The sequence below is a fragment of the Aplidium turbinatum genome, chromosome 6 (genome assembly GCF_918807975.1).
Source record: "Aplidium turbinatum chromosome 6, kaAplTurb1.1, whole genome shotgun sequence".
Lineage (NCBI taxonomy): Eukaryota > Metazoa > Chordata > Ascidiacea > Aplousobranchia > Polyclinidae > Aplidium > Aplidium turbinatum.
This window is the reverse complement of record NC_137477.1, coordinates 5,864,170-5,887,172: the sequence shown is the minus strand read 5'-3', so window position 1 is coordinate 5,887,172 and position 23,003 is coordinate 5,864,170. Positions and strand designations below refer to the sequence as shown.

The window sequence follows — 23,003 nt, the reverse complement described above, 5'->3', positions numbered from 1 at the left end:
ATTTTGAGGTCAGCTTTGCCTTATTCAAACTCCAGCTGCTTCCTATAATGTTAAATTAATAGCAGAAATGCTTGATTTCCTCTAAGTGTGATGTGCTGGCTAATTTAACCCAAATGACCTAAACGCCAAGTCTTTGCTCAAAGAGCTAGTGTGCTTACAAAATGTAACTATTATTTAACTTATTGAGATATACATCTCAATGTGCTTTTTCCCTTCAATCGAGTAGCTGTATTTATTTTTCAAAGTTTGTATAACATGAGGTACGGTATTTCACCGCAAAGTATTAAGATGCATGATTTACGTACTTGATGCATGATGTCTTCAATAATAACACCTTCACTCGTCTTCAAAATTTCCCCTTGTTACCTGTTGTGGCTTAGTTTCATGATATACGAATCCATTTCTAGCCTGTTTGATAATGTTTTAACTTGCATTTGCAGGAATGAGGCAAACAATTTAAATAAATGCTGCTCTGTCACTGTATTATATAGAAAATGACTCTTGCAGAGAATATTGCCCATCTTCAGTTGCAGGGTTACTTTGGGTTTGACAGCCAGCAGTTTTAGTAAAAACTTTTTCTAAAGTGAACCTGGTGGACATTTTGCAAGCATTTCAGACAACTTCAATCTACCTACTTCTGAGTTCAGATAGATTCCGACAATTTAAGCATAATAAGGAGTCCTTGTTGCACAGGTACATTTGGTTGGGTTTGTTTCTTTTGCATTGTTATAATATAGTTCATGCTTAAATATTCCCAAACGACAATATGCACACATTTCTTGGAAGTTGAGCATTGTGTTTTTGATGTATTTTTATTCATGCATTCTATCCATACTTATGCAACCAAGTAAAAGTAAACCGATTTTCTTAAAACAAATTGGATCAGTAGCATAGCCAAGTGGGGGTTTGGGGGTTACAATGCCAAAGAAAACATGATCTTATCCTTTTGCTATGCCACTGGACAGCACCAATTTACAGTAATACTCATACCCAAATTTTTATGGAACATACTCTCAGAATGCACCAAAATCAAAGTAATTTTTCAAAATTTTCTGGGGAAGGCCCCCCAGACCCCCACCGTTTAAGATTATGAAATACAGGGGTGTACGGCGTATGCCTTACGGTGACCATTGTTTTAGGTGCTCACTTTTTTCAGCAGGCTTTAAAGGGATACTAAAGGAAAAACCTGACTTGGCGATTTTCCACGTTCTTTGTGTTTAACATGCTACCATAAAACGATTTTCAATATAATTTTGCCCCATTGCGGTCTGACCACCATTGCGCGCGTGATTTTGCCAGAGCTTTCAAAACGAGATTTGGCCTGAGCAGCGAAGCAGGCGACCGTACAGTTACGTCACTAAAGACTATAGCAATTAGCTAATCGCGCAACAATTGTTACTGCGGGGGATTTGACTGTAGGCTATGCATGTATGACGTACATCAAAACAACACATTTCAACATCAAAACATCAGACAGTTTGCTCAAAACATCAGATGTGGTAACGTGGCTTTTGTTATTGCTGTCTTTAGTGACGTATTCTCGAGCAGTGTTTGCACTTTTTGGTCATTTTAAAAAAAATGAAAATAAATGAAACATTGGACTTTGGGCCTTACCAGGGCCATTGAAAACAATTTTTTTTTCGGTAATTTTTTTTGAAATGTTTTCTTGAATGTTCAGTTTACTCATTTTAATGCTTAATTCCCGTTTGAAATTTTCATTTAGTATGCCTTTACACACTTGTTTGGTTTGCAGTTTACTCAAAATTTGTTTTGATCATATCAAAATAAACTGATGTGAATTGATATATAAAGTCACTGTGCAACTCAAGAATTTTTTGTTGGAAACTTTTAAAAAAATGTGAACACATAAAAAATAGTCACCATATGTCACTGATGAAATAACATTTAGACCTTGTGTTATTTGTAGTGTTTAAAAAGCTGTGAATTGAATTGTATGGCACCAAAAAGCAGAGTTCGTATCAATGGGTTGTCTTCACTGGGATTACAGAGAAGACTTTTAGAAGTTGCTGTGGTGGTCGGTGCAGATGAGGAAACGGGTCTCATTCAAAGAAACCTAGAAGTTGGTGTTATTCATTCAATTTTATTTATAACTAAACCTGTGTAAGATGAAAATATCATAGGCCTACCGGTATTATGTTGTAACTCCAAGAAGAGGTGTCTTGCTTTGTCACTTTTTAGCATGTATTGGCCTAGTAGTTATTAATGTATATATCTCAATATAGTCAAATGATTTCTGCTTTGATTTTTTTCATCATTGTTTCCATGAAAAATGTCTAAAAACGGGTCATTTTTTTGACTTTAAATTGGAAAGTAGCGAGTGGCGGGATTGCAACTGAAAGAAATGTAGTGCCTCTCACTAACTGCTAGTACATTGAAAAAAAAAGTAACACCGCTACTACTGCAGTAACAAAAAAGCAGTGGCGCTACAAAAGTAGCATGCTGCCTACCTCTGCCTATAGCATACTATGTTAACTTGTCCAAGAAAACATTTTTTCAATTCAATATTTTAGAGCGTATGGTGATTTCCTTCTATGGTGATATGTTACCTGAACGTTTGAAACAGTGAGCTAAAGACAACCAGCCTAAGATGGCTGCTTAAGTTGTACATAGGTTGTAAATTACTACATGAGTTTACATACGTCTACTGCTCTAAGCAATTACTTTGCAGTAGTGCTTACGTTTTCCGGTTTAGTCATTCTCTTGAAAACAATTTTCAGTCTGTTGTGGAGCACATAATATTGTTTTATACTTTAATTGCAAAATTTGAAGCTATTTTGTTGAGCTCTTTGAGTTTTGTTATTAGACCTGTAAAAGGAAAAAAAAATGCAACCACATGTCAGTAGCGAATAGCGATTGTACTTATCATATGGTTAAAATGTGTACTATTATATATTTGCAGCCTGGTTTGCTTGCTGAAAAGGATGGCATGCTGTTCAAGATGCATTTCCAAGCACATTTGCTGGATATTCTATCTGGTATCCAGGAACATAAGAAAGAGCAAGCTGTATTTAAAGGTGTATTTTATAATCTCTGTTCACGTTGTAATTATTTATCAGTTAGGTTCCATACACTGAAAGAAAATACTTGACTGAAAGTTTTTAAATTAAATTTCAATCTTTTCTATTAGAGTTTAAATGCTGGGGGGAACTTTCAACTTCTGATACATGTTTAGTAGCCTAAGCTACTAATGTTGGCAGTTTTCAGATTTCAGATTGCTCCTTCAACTTTGCGATTAAAAGTTGTTTTGTATGGAGGATGCTGCGGAGTGCACTGCAAGAAAAATCAAAATCAATAGAACTGGAAAATCTTGTGATCACATTTTATATGTTCACTTTCGGTCACAACGATTTTATTGTTGAAAGAATTTAAGTAAATTGTGTTAAAATAAGCAGTTTTAATATGCTTAAAGCTGTGCTATGTTTAGTTGTTTACTGTTTAGAAGGCGCGATCTATCTGGCGTCAGTGCAAGGGTGACCACTCACTATAGAACAGCGACTATTGTATTTTGCTAACCATACCGGTGTAGTCTCCATGCTAGCCATTTTTAGTACCATAGCCTACTAAATTCATAATGTTATGCTTAAGTTAAGAGAGAGGGTTCTATTTAATCTTCCCATATCAGCCTTTTCATGGTTAAGTGTGGCATGCTTGTTTTGGGAACATTTTAACATTTGAGGTATTTTTGTTACATGTAAGACACTTCAAAGACTTGGAGAACACCAGCATGGAAATCAGCAAAAAAGACCAAGTCAAAGTATAAAGTGTTTAAGATTGTATACGTAATACGTATGCTCAATCAATGTACTTGTCATAACGAAATTGATTTTAATTTGTCATTGCTTTTTGTCCCTTGATTTTACTGCAGAATTTTTTTAGTAAATCTGCAAATTTTAAGCCCAGTATCAATTTTATCCAATTAACATTGTGGTTCTTATGAAATGTTCTAATATGTTTTCTTGGTACTTCATAATTTTTGTGGCAAATTGACACATCAGAATGTATGGAATATGGAGAAAGATAACACTACGGTACTGATAACAGGAGTTTACTTCAGAGGTTGATATATCACCAATCATTGCGTAATTATGTTTTAGGAAAGTTTTTTTGGCTGTTTGGTACAAATTGCATGCTTTCTTGTATTATTGTGAAGGTACCTGGTGCTGCCGGTCAGCGGGTACTTACCAGGTTCCAACCTTAAATTTTTTAAGTGCAATTTTGCATCAAAAAATTGGCATGTACTGTATCAATCATGCATGCCACTAAAAGGTGATCCTTTTTGAATGTCGATAAGCTACACCGTTTACGACCATCAGGTTACTCTGGCTTTAACTCCACAGTGCTTGCTGCACCTGACCCTCGTCTATAATCTATTTTAGGCTGTCACTCATGTCTCTAACATTCTATTCCAGTTCGAAACATCCTAAATCTCTGCAGAGGAATCGTTCCATGAGGATGTTAAGGAAGAGAGCAAACAAGGAGGAATCGGTGTCCGTCTCCTCTGAGTTTCTTAACAACCTCCCTTACATTTGCTTGCCTGGTGAATTGCGATAAATGCGATTTTTTCCTATATACTGTAAATACGGGTCTGCTACTATTCGGTGAGTCCGATTCGGTGAGTTCCTAACCTCTAACCCCTAACCCTAAAACGGCAATGATAATTAGGCTACGGTACCCGATAATTTAAAAAAAAAAATTGAAAAAATCCCCCGTTAAGGGATCGGACTCACCGAATCGGACTCACCGAAACGGGCCATTCCGGCATATACACTACAGTACATTTGTTTATTGAAGGCAATTTTACGGATTGATTTCATTGCTTCTGCTTGAAAAGAAATCTGTTTGGGACATCAAAATGTTTGTTAAAACTGTTTATTTTAAACAATTTTTTGCACTGTTTTCATTTGGTCTTGCGCAAAGCTAGCTATCAATTTTGCATGCGGATTACAAGTTACAACCAGTGTTTTGGTCTGTATTGAAATTAAAAATGTTTGACAGCAAATTTATGAAATAGTTGCCAACTTTCTTAGTAAAACATTCGTCTTTGGACTTGGAAAGCTTGTTTCGGAGTTCTTTTGTTTATTGAAATACTTGTGGTAAAAGTTGAACCCTTGACGCTTTCTTTGTTATCACAGTTGGCAGATATTTTTGTGAGATTGTTGTAGCTATGTATAGGGAGTGGAGCATCGTCGCTTGATCTTTTTTTTATTTACAGGGTATCATCTAACTAACATCACTCAAATAACGTCCGTCGTTTTACATTGTTTCAACGTCTGCAGTTCTTAAGTCAATGTAGAAAGAACAACTTTGCAAACTGACCATACAGCAAAACCCGCGATTTTTACTTTTGCAGACGTTGAATCAATGTAAAAATGACGAATTTTTCTGTCTGGGTGGGTGTCAACATTTCATCGTTGTTCATTCAGACGACTCAAAAGTATATAAGGAAAACCAGCCACCCCAAACCCACTTTGCTGTTTTGACCGACGTCAATGGAACGAGGCACTATGCTTCCATATTGAAGCTGTACCATCCAATGTACGCTTTGAAGGCAAGTTGCTTCAACTGGATTGTTTTGCCTACAACTTGGTGATTGTAACTCCGAAAGAACCCGAATACATTCCATTCAACCCAGGAAAAATACTTATTGTGCTTTGTGTATAGCGTTAATTTGTACCCAGACAACAATTCTGTCGTTTTTTACATTGGTTTAACGTCTGTAGACGTCTGCAATGTAAAAAAAAACGGCCGATTTGCCCGGCCGGATAGGTTCAACTTAGCGCAAACCACATACACAAATGTTGTTTGTAATGGGAAAGTATACTCAACGACATAGCAGGACTTGTGAAGTATTCATGGAGCAACGACGTCTGTTATAAGTTAAGTAATGTACCGGTACTAACGACTTGCTATCGCTTGCAGGAAAACAGAAACAATTCGTTGCTATGGCAACTGTCAAAAGGATATCCATCAAATCAATCGTGTCAGAACGATATTGAAGCGGTTCTGTGTCATGTGCCAATTTGTATATGCTTTGTCACCGGCTACCCTTATTTCAACGTCATGAAAACTGCCTTGTCATGGTAAGACTTCTTGAAAGGAAAGCATAAGACAAAAGCCACACTTCGAATGGAATGTTTAGTTAAATAATAAACTATTCCAGGTCAAAACCTTTCCTGAAGTTATTTCTTGGTGCTTTTTCTATCCTTGTGCTAGCATTGAAGTTTGAACCACTGACGAAGGATTATTTGCAGTTTTGTTTGCAGACGTGGTGTTACCAATAAACTAGCTTCTTTCATTCAATAGATACGTTACTGCTTGGTAAACACTGCTCATTTGTATACTTTTTGTAGGAAGTGGTGCCGTTTGCCGTAATAGATTTAAGTTTAGCATTTCAATATCATAATAATTTCCCTGCGTTTCGCAATCAATGTTAGGTTTGCAATGTGTCAACATGGTATAGCAAGCGTTGGTTGGTGTTTAGTTTGGAGCAACTATGGTTGCTAGATTTCCTCTACTAAATATGGCTGTGTGGTGATTTGAACACTAAACATAGAAAAAAAAATCATCACTTTTATGCTTGTTCATCATCAGTTGAGGCTGAATCATCCTATTTGGTAGTTTGCTATTTGCTTCACAGGTATCAAATCAGTCGTTTTTACATTGATTTAACGTCTGCAGACGTTGAATCAATGTAAAAAACAATAAATTTATTGTCTAGCTTGTATCAGTAAAGTGATACCTATGTGAACTGCATCGACTTCCGTCTTTTCAGTCTATGTGATCAATGGAAAGATGCCATCTCTTACGAATTATTTCGCAAAACTTTGCAAAGATACGTCACCTACCTATCGCTTGTTGCCTGTCCTCCACCCCACCTTCAAGTGGTATGCCTTAATTAATGTTTGTTTAAATTATTGCTGTCTTTTTATTTGCACATGGCATAATGTTTTTAGCCTCGTTTGTTTTACGAATTTGAAAATCGCTGCCGTTTAGAAGTATTACTGTATTGAGATTTAATCCCGGCTTACCATCTTAAAGGGGTAAAAATACAGTAAACGATGTAGACTATGGATTTTGAAGAAGTTGCATGTTTGGGATTAATTTTCTTGATTATATTGATTGTTTGTGGGGATCTTCATCCTCGGACTGACAAAGCTTCTTTGAGAGCTTAACTCTGGTAGCTTCGCATACTTTGTAGAGGCTTTGAATCACTGACGCAGGCCCAGTCAACGAGATTGACAGAACGAAGTTTCCAATTTTGTTAAAGTGTTCCCAGATAGCAAATCAGTCGTCTTTTACATTGATTCAACGTCTGCTGACGTTGCATCAATGTAAAAGACGACTGATTTGCTGCCTGGGTTGTTGCTTGTAAATTATTCAATCCACTAAGAGTCGAATCTTTCCTATATAGCCAAATACTGCTACACAGTACACACGGAATACTACTTGTAGTAAGTTTTCAAATTTCAATATGTCATTGTTTAGTTCTACGACTCTACGTTTTTGTGTTTGGCAGCACTTTGCGCTTAATAACCTACCGTTAACGATACGATCGTCCAATCAAATCCATCTTCCACATCTTGTTGATGACGTCGATCTTGTTACGCCAATCCTTGTATTCATGCACAAAAAGGATATTCTGTTGCAGGTAAACCAAGTGTTGAAATATTTATTGAAGTAGCACGGCGTTAACTGGTTGGTTAGACCCAGACAGCAAAATTTGTCATTTTTACATTGATTCAAAGTCTGCAGACGCTGAAACAATGTAAAAATGACGGATTTTGTTGTCTGGAGATGTACAGTGTATGGACAAAAAACCAGTAATAGTGGAATTGATACAAATGGATCAATATTACATAATAGATACTGTGTGGTTGGACTTACCCTATTTGCAGCAAGGCGTAATCATAGACCATCTCTTGAGGTGACTATTAGCCTAAATGCAAAAATAGATGCAAGTTACCGTACTGTGAGAACTCTAATGCGTTGCATATTTAGGTTTTAGCTTGCATCTTATTGGAACAACGAATTGTCTTCTTATCTGAAAGTTACTCGTTGATAACTCTCGTGGTAGAGGTAAGCTGGAACATGCATAGCAGCTCATTGAACAAGTTAGTCGTTTTTTTGCAAGCAAAAAATGATTAATTTTTGGCTGAGAGTTTAACTAGTGATAAACTTTGAATAAAATTGATTGCTGGTTAGGCTAAGCCAGTGGTTCCCAACCGGGGAGGAATTCCTCCCTAGGGAGGAATTTCATGAGTTCAGGGGAGGAATTTCAGTTTTTGCCGTTCGTGTGCAAGAGCTACATTTAATAAGTTAATAGCTGTTTATTTGCTAATAAATTTCATACAAATATTACCCTAAAAGTGTTTCCAGAAAGCGCTATAATCCATTATTTTAGTGTAATTTTGCAAAAATTTTCCGGGGGAGCATGCCCCCGGGCCCCCCTAGAATACGCGTGCCTTCGGCACGCTCTAACCTCCCACCAGTTTTATTGCTTCCCTTGCTCAACCGACCAGGGTACGCCACTGCACATGAGGTAGCGATGTCTTTAATCAAACACTTTGTTGTTCTCTTCGATCCATCAAATATTTGGCCCCCCCAAAAAAACATTTCTGGCTACGCCACTGGCCAACACGCCACTAAAAAACCTTCACATACCTTGGGTTCCGCTTGCGCAGAATGAGGATGATCGACACGATGGTTTTGATAAGCCAAACCAAAAACTGGCATATCTGGTAATTTTTATAGACCGCCGACTGTGCGGTCCCTGATCCCGTTTTTACTTCCGATCGGAATGAGGAAAGAGTCTTAGAACCCTAACATAATGGTGTCTATTACAACCTGGGGGAATTCTAGAGAAACCATTTTAGTTAAAATTCTAGGGTTTCTAAAATTTAAGACTCCTTTTTTTGTTTTTAGTAATATGGGGAGGAATGAATAGTTCCAAAATAGGCAAAGGGAGGAACGCAACAAAAAAGGTTGGGAACCACTGGGCTAAGCTGATCACTAAGCAAGCTGATTACCATTGATCTGCATGTTTGGGAAGTTTCAAAGTCTAGAATACCACGCGCAATTAATGCTTTGACACTATTGACAGGTTTAGTGTTTCACATGTAACAAATTCCCCCTCAAGCTTGGTTAGATAAACGCCCGACTAGACGATAAACAGCGAGATCAAGCCACGCTGGTTCGACTCTCGGGATGTGCGCTTGAGTAACGAATGTTCAGACCAAGAATAATTCACATAGAAAAAAATCGGAATCTTCACTTTGTCTATCTACAGTAAGTGACGGACCTGCAGCAGTTTAAAGGCTCTACAAGTATACGAAACTGCCACCTTGTGCTATCATAAAGTTTATCCCCTTCTAAAGATGAAGACCCTCGCAATCAATCAAATGCGTAATTTTGGTTTAAAAACTTTTACAATTCCTTCCAGGCCTTGTTGACATACATCAGTCCCTTTCTATGGCCCCACCAGTACGTACCTCTTCTTTTTTCGGAAATTATCGACTTCGTCGCTTGTCCAGACATCTTTCTAATGGGATGTCACATTATGCACTTCGAACAAATTGCACAGGTATTCCCTGGACCGTTTTCTTTCACAATTATGTAGCTGTCAGTTATAGTTGTGTGAGGAAATTTAGGTGGTGACAAGTTTATTATTTTTTTAAATATTTTTCTTGCAATCAGTTGGACAGCGGCCAGCAGTGCAAGAAGAAGGTTGTGAAAAGATTTCAAGTTGACAAAATTTTTCATGTGAATTGCAAACCCGCATTTCTTGACAGTTGCCCTCCTAAAAATTAGAAATTAGCATCACATTTAATGATCATTAAAAATCTATGTGAAACCAATTTTTTAAGCTTGTATTTTATCATCATCGTTATTCGTGTCGTCATCGTTTGACGTCATTTGTTTCGTCATTTTCATTGTAACTGATCAAAGAATGTTCGCGGCGCAAAGCACCTAACTCGTGCTGCCTAATTTTGCTCCAGGTTCAAAATGATCAGATCCTAGTTGATTTGGACACAGGGCAAGCGTTTGCTTGTCCAGCCTTTGATGACAACGACTCTGTTGGACAATCGTTGCAGCCGCTGAGTGAAAAGCCCGGCTGCCGACTTCCTCCGTGTTTGGCAAAGAAAACAACAAAACGGTGAGAAAAATACATCGTTTTTCCATTTCTTTACAATAAATCAACTTTAACTTTTGCCATCTTGTAAATTTCAGCTATAGCTTGATATTGTAAAAATGTTACCAAACTTTTCGCCTGGATTCCGATTATTTAGCATGTAATTTTGTGTTGCTTATGACAGCATACTGCCCAGTGCTGTTGTTCACACTGTACAAGTAAATAGCGCACGAGCAGATGCGACACAAGTGGAATGCAGTGTATTGTGCGATCATTAAGTCAACTTCTCGCACTGTCATGTCAAAACGCAGCTCTGCGTGCTCATAGAAATCCGTGGTTGTACAATATTATAAGAAACATTCAAATAAAGTTGAATTTGAGTTAGCGTATCCAAAAAAATACTCGCATGCTGCATTTCAGTTACCGTCATTTGCAGCCGGTGGTAGCCCACTGCAGAGCAAAAACCTTTTCTTTTTCTTACCTATTTTAATTTAACTGCAAATAATGTACAAATGTAACTTTGTTGGCGTATCCAAAAATTATTTGCGTGCTCAGGTTAACTGCAAAATTTAAAAATCCACTTTTCTCGTCAGCCTATCCGCCCTGAGATTACTTGACGTTTCAAAATTAAACGCGCCATTTGCTTCAACGATGAATGGCTTGCGGAAACAGGAAGCTGAAGCTAAGGAGAGAAGGAATCAAAACATCAAACGGATTTTCTTAGAAATGATGGTGGACTTATTCAGGTTTGAATGTGCTAGCTTTGTTAATTTGACGTCATGATACATAGTTAATATGCTGCTTTGTCAAAAAATTTTGCAGTTGTGTTTTCCATCTTGTTGGACTTAGATGAGTCAGCAGTCAGCACTCACTCTATATTTGTACCTCGTAGCTTGAGGGGCTGTAAACACACTTATGGCGTTCTTGATGCTTTAGTGGCAGCGCGAGCTTCTGAGTTGTCCAATTAGAACGAATTTTTCTTGGCATACGCTTGCAAAGCTACAAGGCATTCCTCATCTATTTTAGTAGTCCTGTAAAATTTCAGCATCGACATTAGGTGCCTTTCACATTATCACAGAATGTAATGTGTTAAATGTCAAGAATGCGTTAAAAGTGATTTTTATTGTGTTAAGACATCTAATACTGCTGCTTCTGCTAATTCATTCAAGGAGTCAAAAATTGTTATTTCAATTGTTGGCACTGTCACCGTGTGACCTGAAAGAATTATGTTTGTTTCTCGGCAGCCGATTTGTAGCAAAAATTGACAGCGATAGACACGTGTTTCGCCCATGAAGCTGGGTTCATCAGTATCGCACCGTATTCTTTCCACAAGGGTATTCGACCGCCGCTTTACCTTAATTATGTTTGCTTTCTTTTAATTGTTGAAGCTTCGATGATCTAAGTTTTAGTCTTAAGATTTTGACGGCATGTTAAAATCCACATGTGGAGGGAAGCCATATGATTTCATCGTCTGTTATTTATCTTCAGTACCACCATTAACTTTCTCGATCATGAGATCAGTCAGTTTTGGAGTGATGAATTCTTGAAGACAATCGATGAAACAGACCTATTTTTCTACACCAAGGTGCGTTTAAACTTTAAGTCAACTCGTTTATCTCTGTTCGATTTTAAAAAAAAGAAACGAGTAGATCTTCTCACTTATTTAACTGAGATTAACTTGACTCATATGTCATAGTTATATTTCCGATGACATTTAATTACTTTCTGGTCAAAAACTGCTGGTGTACCACTAATTTCATTCTTCTTACCTACTAATTCTCTTGAGCAGGATATTCTTCTCTTGGGTACCTCCCATTGCAACCGTGGTATAGTAATGGGTATTGCATTTTAGTCTTTTGTTTAATATTTTTTGCAAGCAGATTTTATAATCACACATACGTATTTTAATGTTTATAAGCAAGCAAGTATTTTAACGTTGTTTCAACTTCATGAGACGTTGTAACGATGTAAAAACGGACAAGTTGTTTTTTGACTTGGCACCATCCAGTAGATTTCTTTCTTATATGTGGACTGTAGAGTAAATAGGAATCCTAATTTGCTCTAAATCCTTACACTGTACGTACACAACACAATCTACCGTTAAAGGCTTAGCCTTAGGCTTGACTGAAGATAATGTAGTAAGTTCTTGTAGATAAAAGTTGGTAGATTGATTTTTGTTAAACATAATTGAGCTGGTTCAAGTGACAATACGTTTACTTGAATTACAACACAATGTTTGAACAGTATTTATAAAGAATCGATTCGTCTGTAGAAATAGCGTCTAAATATCGATTTTGTTTAATTAAAGAGAAGTTATAGGAAATCCAAACCAGCTTAAGCTTGCGGTTCGTGACTTACAAATTTGGTACAGGTCGTGAAAACTTATATGTTCAAAAAGTTTGTTGAAGAAAGATTGGGCCGCACTGTTGATGCTTTCAGTAAACTGGCCCAGGACAAGCACAAGACAACCGGAAACGGCCTTGGAATGAGGTAGGAAGCATTTTCAAAGTGTTTGGTAGGTTAACCGTAGTATGGAGTTAATAACTTGTTATTAAAATAGTTTTTTCGTTTCGATATCCATTCTTTTTAATCTCAGACACTGGTTTTTAAATGTAGGATAGCTGAAAGCCGAACCAACCTGTGTTTAATCCAGTGCTTTAATGTCAGTTGGGAAAAATTAAATAAAACTAAGTTGATAGTAATTTAATAATGAAAAATGTCATGGTGGAATGGTTGTTTCAGCAAGCTATGTCTTTAAAACAGATTTGTTTAACAATCTTCATCTCATTTGCTTCAAACAAGCTTGATCGTCATCTTCACCTATCAGTATTGATCAATTTGCACCGCTTCCTTCATTTGTCTCTATTCTTGGCATTTTCAAGTCTCTTCTTCCCAGATCATTTTTCTCTGTCTCTTCCCACGTTTTCATTTGTCTTCATTTTCATTATTTAACAATCTAAACGTAATTGTGTCAGGACCTTAGGAAAAGTCCGGACCGCCAGTGACATGATTTATCCTGCTCCTCCTGACAATGCTTTTCATCGGAGGTACAGATCCGAACCATCTTCTGGCACAAAACCTTCCCGGAGGAACACTGGGTCCGGTTCGGATGCAGATTGTTTTGATGATCTCAGTGAAAGTAAGCAGCTCGTTTGTAGATGAACGACACTCAGAACTATGTCACATGATTCTTGATTCACTTGAGCTTAAGCCAGGAGTGTCCAAACTTTTTCCCGGCGGGACAGGTTTGATAATGCAGAAGTGCTCGCGGCCCAACAGCCTCTGAATTTCTTGTTTTACGTAAGAAAGATGCATAGCCTATGTAGCAATATTGTGTTATTCAATGCCATTTTCATTCAATACAAAGGTTTAAGTATGTTGTTATATAAATATCACAGAGTGTGATAAGTTAGACTGTATGAGATATCTGCTTTTCCATCAGAAATTAACACATCCAGAAGCTTCGTAAATCACAGCTGTGAACGATGAAACTGACATCTTGATTTCTATACCCAAGTCAAGTCTGGTTCGAGGCTAGTGGTAGACAAGCGTAAAATATCACGTAGGTGGAAGTCACTCAGTTGTGATCTCAAGCTCTAGCTCTTGTTCTAGTTCATAACCGAGGAGGACTGAAAACACAAATGTATTGGATCGAACAAGCTCAACATTTTCTTTACAAACTTTTGCATTTCCGCAAATTTGTTTTTATCTAGCTGCTGGTAAAAAGCACGAGAGAAAGACGTTGCTGTCGGATTCGGCGTCGCAGAGAAACTCAATTAGCTGCAGGTGAGCTGGAGCCTCATCAGGGTTCAAGCAGAAAGAAAGTGAATAGCAATAAACCGTTTACAATTGCGGCGAAATCTCGAAAGCGGTCGTTGAATTTGCAAGCAAGAAAATGAATGATTGCTTGAATGTTTTACTCATCGCAATTTGATTTCGTAATTGTGACGCAGCAATGATTCTAACTTTTCTCGTCTGGCTTTTGTCTAAGAGAAAATATTGTTTTCATTAATTTAAAAGAATGCAAGTTGAATTGATATAATTTCTGTGTGTCTGCGGGCCAAAAATAACACATTGTGCAACAACAGGCGCGGACAATGCACAAACGTCTCGCTGGCCGGACTTTGGACACCCCTGGCTTAAGTCATGGTTGTTGTGAGAAATTACGAGGGTGGCAAAGTGAGAAACTGTTGTTTAACGTTTTGTCACTTACGGCAATTTTTTCAAGGAACCAAAATAAAACAGTTGTATAACTCATTCACATTTGAACCAGTCAAAAACTCCACGATGCATTCCCTCTTCAATTAGAAAAGTATGTCTTGATCTAACTTTTCCATAAGACACAAGGCAACTTAAGACAACTTTTTTCCATTTAATACACTAAGGGAAGAAACGATTGATGTTTTCAAATTTTTTTCCTGGTCGGCCCGAGTTTTGAACCTGGATTGCATAATTGGGAGCCAAGTGTCGTATCCACTCGACCATTCTAGTGCATGGCTAGTTGGCTGTCGCCACTTGTTAAGCTTTCCAGCAATACGTGCGTCAATGGCCGCGCACTTGACTTTCAGCTGAACCAGTGACAATCGAAGGCTTGGTTGGAAACTCAGATCAATGTTTGTCCATCATTCTGCCTGCATTTCCTTCTGAAGAAGGCCACGTCGATACGGGTGAGAAAAAAGGAAGTGTTCGGGTTGTAGGCAAGAGTTTTCATTCGTTTAAAAGTTGTGTGTTTCATGCAGTGGTGGGATTCAATCTAGTTAGCAACCAGTTTACTGTGACTGAAATCAGCCACATCTGGCAACCCTGCTTACGGTGATATAGGTCCACTCCACAAACCGATTCTGCGAACTTTTTTATTTTTTTACTTTTGGGAGTCGGTTCACGCCAACCGTCTGAATCCCACCACTGGTTTCATGTTTGTTTTTGTTTTGCTGTATCCAGGCTTACACCCGGTGGTTGAAGATTTATATTAAGTGGATGGGAAAGCAAGGAAGCCAAGCATCGTGTCCACCTTCGGGCATGTCTTTAAGTGTCTTGCCAAAGACACATCCGCATGCTCTTGAGCGGTGTCGAACCGGTGCCCTTTCGATTGCCGTTCCAAGGCCTTCAGCACTCGGCTATGCAGCACAACGGATATGAAGAATCTTTCTGATTTTGAAAGTTAGATGTCGTAACAGCGACAAAAATGTGGATGAACTCCAATTTTGAACTGTCCATTTGAGCATCCCCCACGTTGAATTCACATCAACTGTTGCTGCACGTAAACCTGGTTCAAACCGCCCCTCCACTGTTACCGCTTAATTTTTCAGCTGCTTTCTATCAACGTTGCGCTGACGTCATCACTGACGTCATGCGAAAAATTCCCTCACATGAAGCCGACTCGATGAAGCAATACAATCACACCACGAGAGCATCTTGTCTCCTCATGAGAGGACTCTACCTTCTCGCATCCGGAAACCTTGTTCAAGGTGTGGAGGATCTACACGAAATAGCTAAACAGGATTTCCGGATCTTTCCACGCAGGTGAGTTTTGGTGGTAAATCATCATCCAAATTCGGTTAGCGAAATGTCACTACAGCCGAAATATATTTTCGAAGTTTTTAAATTGACTTTTTCTCAAAACATCTTTGTGCTTTTCTATTTATGTCGTCTGTTGGAGCAAGGATTTTCAATTGTACTTTCATGCCTTTCACTGACGCGTTCTATCACACCCATCATTCGGTAGATCTTAGATCGCTTGCAATGTGACAATGCTTAGGTGTTTGATTGTTATTGCATTGGCAAACAGCTTATAAGAAACAATAAAATGTTAAATGTTAACGACATCCTTGCTTGACTCTGGAATATTTAAAGTTGTAATTCATAAAAATCTTGACCCGTATGATGCCACACAAGTCATGTCGAAGCAAGATGTTTTGAACCGAATTTCAAATTTGTTTTGTTTCGACTTTGTTTTACGTCACAGCATCATGCAGACGATTATGAGCTCACTGTCAATCACGGAAATGCAACTTGTGAGGAGCCAGGCTTTCTACAAGGGAGATGATTTTTACTCTACTTTTGACGGAGCCATGTTCACTGAATCACCTTACTACGGCGATGATGATCTTCCTTTTCTACCTCTAGGTGGGCTGGTACAGTTATCGTTTAGTTTGACTCCTGAGACGTACCTAGATGAGCAAATGTTGGGGGCGTTTAGCCAAAGCTTGAAGTGGCTGGGAGACAACAAATATCGTTGTCTATTTTTTCAAGTCTGGATTTACTTTTTCAAGTCTTGATTACACACAAAGACGTAAATTGCCAAATCATTAAGTCAGTCCCTCTTGTACGTTGATTCAACATTGAATCGATGCAAAAACGGACTGAGTTTGTCTTAGATTATGCCTTTCCAGACCAAACGATATTTTCCAAGTTGCTTGAAAAGGGTGACGTCACCAGCGCTCATGACGTCATCAACTGGCTGTTCGACGCGCTTTCGAACCAATCGCAGCCTGCCACGTCACAAGAAGAATGGACGGTGGACCCCGAAGCGTTCGCGGCATTCTACCATACATGGAAGCAGGTGGGAGAAGTACATGGACCATTGTTGTTCGGTTTGCATTGTTTGGTTTTTATTTGTTTTGTGAAACTTTCCACTCACACAAGTTCACCTGTGCGGGGACAGTTACACGCCTTGGACCTGTTTCGTTACTTTCCGAATTAAATTATCTAATTCTTTCATATACTTTTGTATCGCTCAAGGGGTTTGCATTTTCCAACATACTGTACAACATCTTAAAGTTTCTATGTACACATTTTCTTGCGAGAAATTATTGATATTAAAAACTTGTAAATGTTCTAAAATCCATCCACGCCGTGCCAAAGAAACTAGCACATAGTTAAAGTGATTTTTTTTCCTTGAAACGATTTCAGTGTTACATTGATTCAACGTTTCCAGCAGTGAAAGTTATGTTTGTTTTCGTATAGCGCAGGTACGAATGTGAGACCGCTCTCCGTAGCATCCTCTCTATGAACACAAACATTGGGCTCCTCATGGACTCCGAGAGGATTCTTAAAGTTTCTGAGTTAGTGTCCTCCACTAGAGGAAGCGGAAGACTGATATTGACAACTGAGAAGTAAGTTTAAAGTTTCTGAAATAAAAAACATAAAGGTTGAAGTGATATTGTTTTTCAGTTCATTTTCTCACTTTCCTCCAACTGAGTAGTCTTCTGAAGATTAATTCTTATCTTGCAAAAATTAGTAAACGCGTTGGACCACTGCCTCAACTTCGGGCCATAAGTTTGGCATATCTTTTTGTATAATAGTTGGGAGTAAAAAGTTGAAAATCAATGATCACAGTAGCGGAAATAGGAAAATTAAACAGTTTGTGGCATTTGGTCGAAGTAATGTGAATTGTGATACGGGCTCAGTGCTCACTTCGCTTTCGGTCACCGATGTCAACCCTCAATACCACGCACAGTTTTCAACTTAAAACTGACTTTTATGTTTCAACCTTACACGAAAATTAAAGCAACATCTTTGCATAGCTGAGAATATAGTTGGAATTTACCTCTGTTGTTGATCACTAGAATTATATTCATGACTGAGTTGTACGAGGAATGTAAACTGGTGGCAAGGCTCACCCAACTGATCGAAGTCAAGCTGGCTCGAGTGAAGACATTATTCAGAAGCCACGGAGCCCTCGTCCTGAAGCAAGACGGTAACGTGAACCCACGTGTCTTTAGCTGTCAATCATTGCTACTGCCGCGAAATATATACTGTAATTGCTTGGGTGGTCTTATTGGCTAGCGTTGAGGCTACACCGTTATGGTTAGCGAATCGCAATTGCTCGCTGTTCTATAGTGAGTACTCAGCCTTGTGCTGATTGCCAGGAAGAATGCTTATTTCCACACAGCACAATTTATCATCGTTGGGAAAAATCTCAATGATTTTTGTGAAGAGAAGAATGTTTAATCGGCAGCTGGATTATCACTGAGAGTACGATCTTGTGTTTTGACTCTTAGTAACATACTTGAAGGTGGACACAGCGACTTTGTGGCTTTGCCTTTCAGTGAGTTGAAATCCTCAGCCAATTTTTGTTTTATCTTGAATTATGTTTTTCAGTTGAAGATATAATTTAAATGGATAGGCAGAAAAAAAAAGCCTGAGATATAGGCTGTGGGCCGAGTCTGAAAATTCGTTAGTTGAGTTGCACCCCCCCTGTAGACAATACTTTCTTGATATCGTTCGATAGAGTAATTTTTACTGAGTCCAAAACAAAAAAGTTCAAGCAAAAACCTGTGTTCGCTAAAAAGATATTAGGCTTGGAAGATATTAAAAATGACGCGGATGAATACACTTACAGGCACTACTTCTATGTGACGCTTCATGATTCAGCGCAAGCGATTGGCTGGCAACACCTCGATTACACCCACTTGTCGTGCATTTAACGCATCGGTGCGCACATAACCTAGCAACGATCAAAGCTAAGTCAGGACTGCATGAAAGTTGGTTTGGTAGCAGTAGTTTCGCATTTTTCTTGCCTGTTGCAATGTAGAATACTTAAACACAACATAAAAAAGAAGAAAATAAACCTATCTTTCTATTTGTCTTCTTCTCTAAACAGATGGAAAAGTGATTGTATTTCAACACCAAACTGTCTATTTCTGGGCTATATATTTTTTGATTAGATTAACCTTGCATTCCAACCGTTTTGCTCCTGACCTTGGTATCTTTGTTCAACAACCTTCCTTGTTTCATGACTTTTATAAAATAACTTTGAATTCTTTGTTCGCTTTTTAATAGGATTGGTTTCTTCATTTAAACGTTAAAACTATACCACAAGCCCACTACTATATATATGTGGCCTTGTTCATATACTGTAGTGCCTACATCTAAGTCAGTGAAAATGGCAATTAGCCTACCCCTTGGGGTCATCAAAAACCTTAGAAAATGTGCTTTCCTACTTTGCACTCAGCATAAAGAGCACTGAAATTGCCTGCATTGTATACCACTGAGCAATGCATATTTGTGATAAATATACAGTAGGCTACAGGCGTATGAGACCTCAAAGATCACTACCGTATCACTTGTGATGGACTAAATTCTCTGATTGATAGGCTATAGTTTAATAGCTGTTTATTTTCTCCTTTTATAAAATATTATTAGGCTAATACAAAAAAACTGAATTCATTCAATTTTATTTGTTACCAGCGAATCAAAAAGATAGAATTTTTGCATGTTGGCAGTTTTCTGTATAATTGTTTATAGGCTATGCACAAATAATGAAAAAAGCAGATGCTACAAATTTGGTAGAAGCAAATAAAATAGCACTAACAGACAATTAATTTTTTGTAATGACAATGTTGACAATAATAAACCACCATTGACAATCTATGGTGGTTTATCAACAAATCTATAGGCCTGCAAGTGCAATGGCAGTTATTCACAACAATAAATCATTTTCAGCAAACAAATGCTCTTCCATTAATCTGTCTAATGATGGAAATTACAATTTTCTATATTAACATGTTTGTGTGACACACGTATGGAATAATGTCAGTTAATATTACACTTTTGTCAAAACAATTCTTAATGCCTAAGAACACATAGTATAACATGATATGCAATATGTGTGTTCTTACCAATAAATTCCTTTTAAGGGTGATTGTAATGAAATGCACAGCCAAAGTAATCATAAAAACACCTGACTTCAGAATAATTCATTTTAAGAGTGATTATAATAAAATGCATAGTCAAAGAGTAACCATAAAAACCCATAACTTTAGAACAATTGAAGGGTATTATATAATTTCTTTTAATATACCAATGAAATAGGCTATAAGCAAAAGTTTGCATGTATACTTTTGGAATATTGTATCATACTAGAGTAGGTGGATATAGTGCATTAATTCTGATATAGTATATGTCCATGACAGTACAATGACTATTGACTATGTAGTTCAAACTCTTTATCATGGACTTTGCATTGATGAAGTAGAAAGTGCAAGACTTCAAATTTCAACAGCAGAATAATCACCACGAGTCCGATAAGACCACAAACATATCTGCAAAACAAATCAAATTGTGATCAATGAAGATACACATAAATGCAGTTTTTATGCTCATAGCAAAATGTGACTGAGAGACATAGCCTATTTTATTTTTTTTTTATTTTTTTATTTGCATCAGACTCAAGATATAAACCTCTGTATAGGAATATTACTTTATTTTGTCTACAAAGTACAATGGACAAGCCAAAACAGTGTTCGGTGATGGCAATTGTATCAGGCACACTTTGTTTTTATGCAGTACATATATGATCAAGATATGCATTAAAGGAATGAGATCATCCTCGTATGAGGTTCTGGGGCCGAGGGTCCATCCTAAAACAAACTAATGTAAACTAGGTTGTATAATAGGAACGGTATAGTAGTAATCTACAAACACATTGCTCACTCAACTAGTTGACAATTAATTTGGACTATTTCAATGTATGAGGTGAAATGTGCCATGTAGGCCTACACTAAGAGAAGTTTGGACATCAGCAAATTTTCAAAATTCTATTAAAAGCCAACACAGCACTATACAACCTTCAACAAATCAATCATTAAAATCTCTTTGTGGCCATGATAAAGATAGCATGTTTAAAACAAAGCTTTAATTTGAAATCAAAATTTGTGACACAATTAACTTCTACAGAAGTCCAATTTTGATAAACTTGGTAAAATATAAAGTGTGTGTCTTAATACAAAATTTACACTATTAGGCCTTAAAGTGTACGAAATGTCATCAAAGCAAGGTAAACTTTTATGGGGGGCAAGCATCCCAGACCCCCTCCCACTATGTTTCATTAGCTTCATACTTTAAAATAACATTTAGGTAGTAGGAACTTGATAGTCAACTAGTCATTTTACTCACCTTCTGGTAGCCTCTCATAAGCAATAAGAATGGTGATCACTGGTTGGTTGGTTTTACTTCATAACTTTCATCATAAGTTTTACTTCATACTTAACTGTAACTTCATAATCATAGATTTTTTTATGTGTAACAATCTATCGAACATAAAGTTCAAAACGGTAGCCTAAATCATGAAGAATGCAAAATAAATTAAGTTTGATCAAGAAAAACACTACTGCAGTCCTGACTTCGCTTTGATCGTTGCTAGGTTATGTGCGCACCGATGCGTTAAATGCACGACAAGTGGGTGTAATCGAGGTGTTGCCAACCAATCGCTTGCGCCGAATCATGAAGCGTCAAATAAAAGTAGTGCCTGTAAGTGTGTTCATCCGCGTCATTTTTAATATCTTCCAAGCCTAATATCTTTTTAGCGAACACAGGTTTTTGCTTGAACTTTTTTGTTTTGGACTCAGTAAAAATTACTCTATCGAACGATATCAAGAAAGTATTGTCTACAGGGGGGGTGCAACTCAATTGCATTTTTAAAGCGAAAAATCGAGGTCGGCCCACAGCCTAATAAAGCCACGTTCTTTTAATAGGTGTCGAACCAACGTACTTACAAGTGTTGTACCTGGGCACTCACTTGTTTTTTTTTTGTCGTATCCAGGCTTACACCCGGTGGTTGAAGATTTAGATTAAGTGAACGGGAAGGCAATCATCGTGTCCACCACAGCCGCATGCTCTTGAGCGGTGTCGAACCGGCGCCCTTTCGATTGCCGTTCCAGAGCTCTCACCACTCAGCTACGCAGCCGACGCCACTTGGTTACCCGTCTTTAAATAGCAATACAGGACTCCTCTCGCCTCACATCCTCAGCCAGAAAATGTACTGTTTTCTGTATAGATTCAACATCTGCATAATTGAACATAACAAAGACTGAACAACATAACATCTACGATATCTCATTCATTAAGGAGGAATGTCGTTTCAGGAGGAGTGTCGTTTCGCGTTTCGTTGAAGTCAAGAAGCGAGTTGTGGAAATACTTGATTGAAGAAATGAAGACGGGAAGAATGCTGTCCACTGGTACTTCTGGAAACATTGTGATTGGTTTTGCTAACTCTTGCATGCAATATAATTATGCAGATTCATTGTTGTAGTTATGCAAAATGTCGCGTTTGCGGTTGTTCAACTATGGCGCGTTTCAAAAAAAAATTGCTTTGTTACGCTGTAATTCACTTGCCAAAGTTCAGGAGATGTGCACAATTTCAACTACAATTCATCCTTTTTTTATCATGAATCTACGTCTGCAGACATTAAACCATTGTAAAAAATTGCTGATTTGCTAGCTGATATACAATAGATAACGTGCTGTACCAACATCTACCCTTGGTGCAATGTTTTGGCCAAATTTTTTAAGATCTGATGGATGCTGGTTCGATACTTGCACCAGGGAAGTTTCTTGTTTTTCATTTACCCATAGTTTACTTTACACAATGGGATTATTTCTTACTTACGTCGCTGCATTCAGACTGGAAGGATCCCCAGACGTCACAGAATACTGCCGCCCACAACGTCGCTGTTGCCGATGCTTTGTATCAAGCTGTTAAGGACGAAGGTGAGTTGGAAGATGGGCCAGGTTACAGAGATGACCGCATGAAAGCCTCTTAGTTTTAATTGTCGTTTCTCTCAGGTATGGCAATCATGGACAATATCATGACATGGATAAAGAAACTGTGTCATTTCACAGAACTTTACTCATCCGGTCAGCTTCCAATCCTGCCTCGCGAAACTGACGAGGTAACACTTTGCATGTACCTCAGCAAGGCCTTTAAAATGTAATTTTTCTTTAATTTGGCATTCGCATCTCTGAGTTAAAACGCGGGATGTGGTTGAATGATACATGGTTGAAATACATAACGAAGAATTGGAGAAGTCTTCTCTTCTGGGCCACACTGTCTTCGATCCCCATCAGCTTG

The 23,003-nt window shown here is 37.9% G+C and overlaps 1 protein-coding gene across 1 annotated transcript in view; it reads left to right on the top strand.

The window, feature by feature from the left end:
• Nucleotides 1-536: 536 nt before the first annotated feature.
• LOC145772027 (DENN domain-containing protein 3-like) overlaps nt 537-23,003 on the top strand; it is a 35,588-nt gene continuing 13,121 nt past the window's right edge. The window contains exons 1-25 of the mRNA XM_082583837.1: nt 537-693; nt 1,928-2,080; nt 2,921-3,035; nt 3,718-3,775; nt 4,431-4,558; nt 5,445-5,569; nt 5,941-6,101; nt 6,794-6,905; nt 7,538-7,669; nt 8,020-8,097; nt 9,461-9,601; nt 10,017-10,174; nt 10,744-10,896; nt 11,639-11,735; nt 12,522-12,640; nt 13,126-13,289; nt 14,719-14,817; nt 15,460-15,673; nt 16,116-16,276; nt 16,543-16,712; nt 17,117-17,265; nt 17,719-17,849; nt 22,018-22,110; nt 22,556-22,642; nt 22,718-22,824. Coding sequence (XP_082439963.1) covers nt 1,955-2,080; nt 2,921-3,035; nt 3,718-3,775; nt 4,431-4,558; nt 5,445-5,569; nt 5,941-6,101; nt 6,794-6,905; nt 7,538-7,669; nt 8,020-8,097; nt 9,461-9,601; nt 10,017-10,174; nt 10,744-10,896; nt 11,639-11,735; nt 12,522-12,640; nt 13,126-13,289; nt 14,719-14,817; nt 15,460-15,673; nt 16,116-16,276; nt 16,543-16,712; nt 17,117-17,265; nt 17,719-17,849; nt 22,018-22,110; nt 22,556-22,642; nt 22,718-22,824 — 3,078 coding nt within the window. The 5' untranslated portion in view covers nt 537-693; nt 1,928-1,954. The remainder of the gene's footprint in view (nt 694-1,927; nt 2,081-2,920; nt 3,036-3,717; nt 3,776-4,430; nt 4,559-5,444; nt 5,570-5,940; nt 6,102-6,793; nt 6,906-7,537; nt 7,670-8,019; nt 8,098-9,460; nt 9,602-10,016; nt 10,175-10,743; nt 10,897-11,638; nt 11,736-12,521; nt 12,641-13,125; nt 13,290-14,718; nt 14,818-15,459; nt 15,674-16,115; nt 16,277-16,542; nt 16,713-17,116; nt 17,266-17,718; nt 17,850-22,017; nt 22,111-22,555; nt 22,643-22,717; nt 22,825-23,003) is intronic.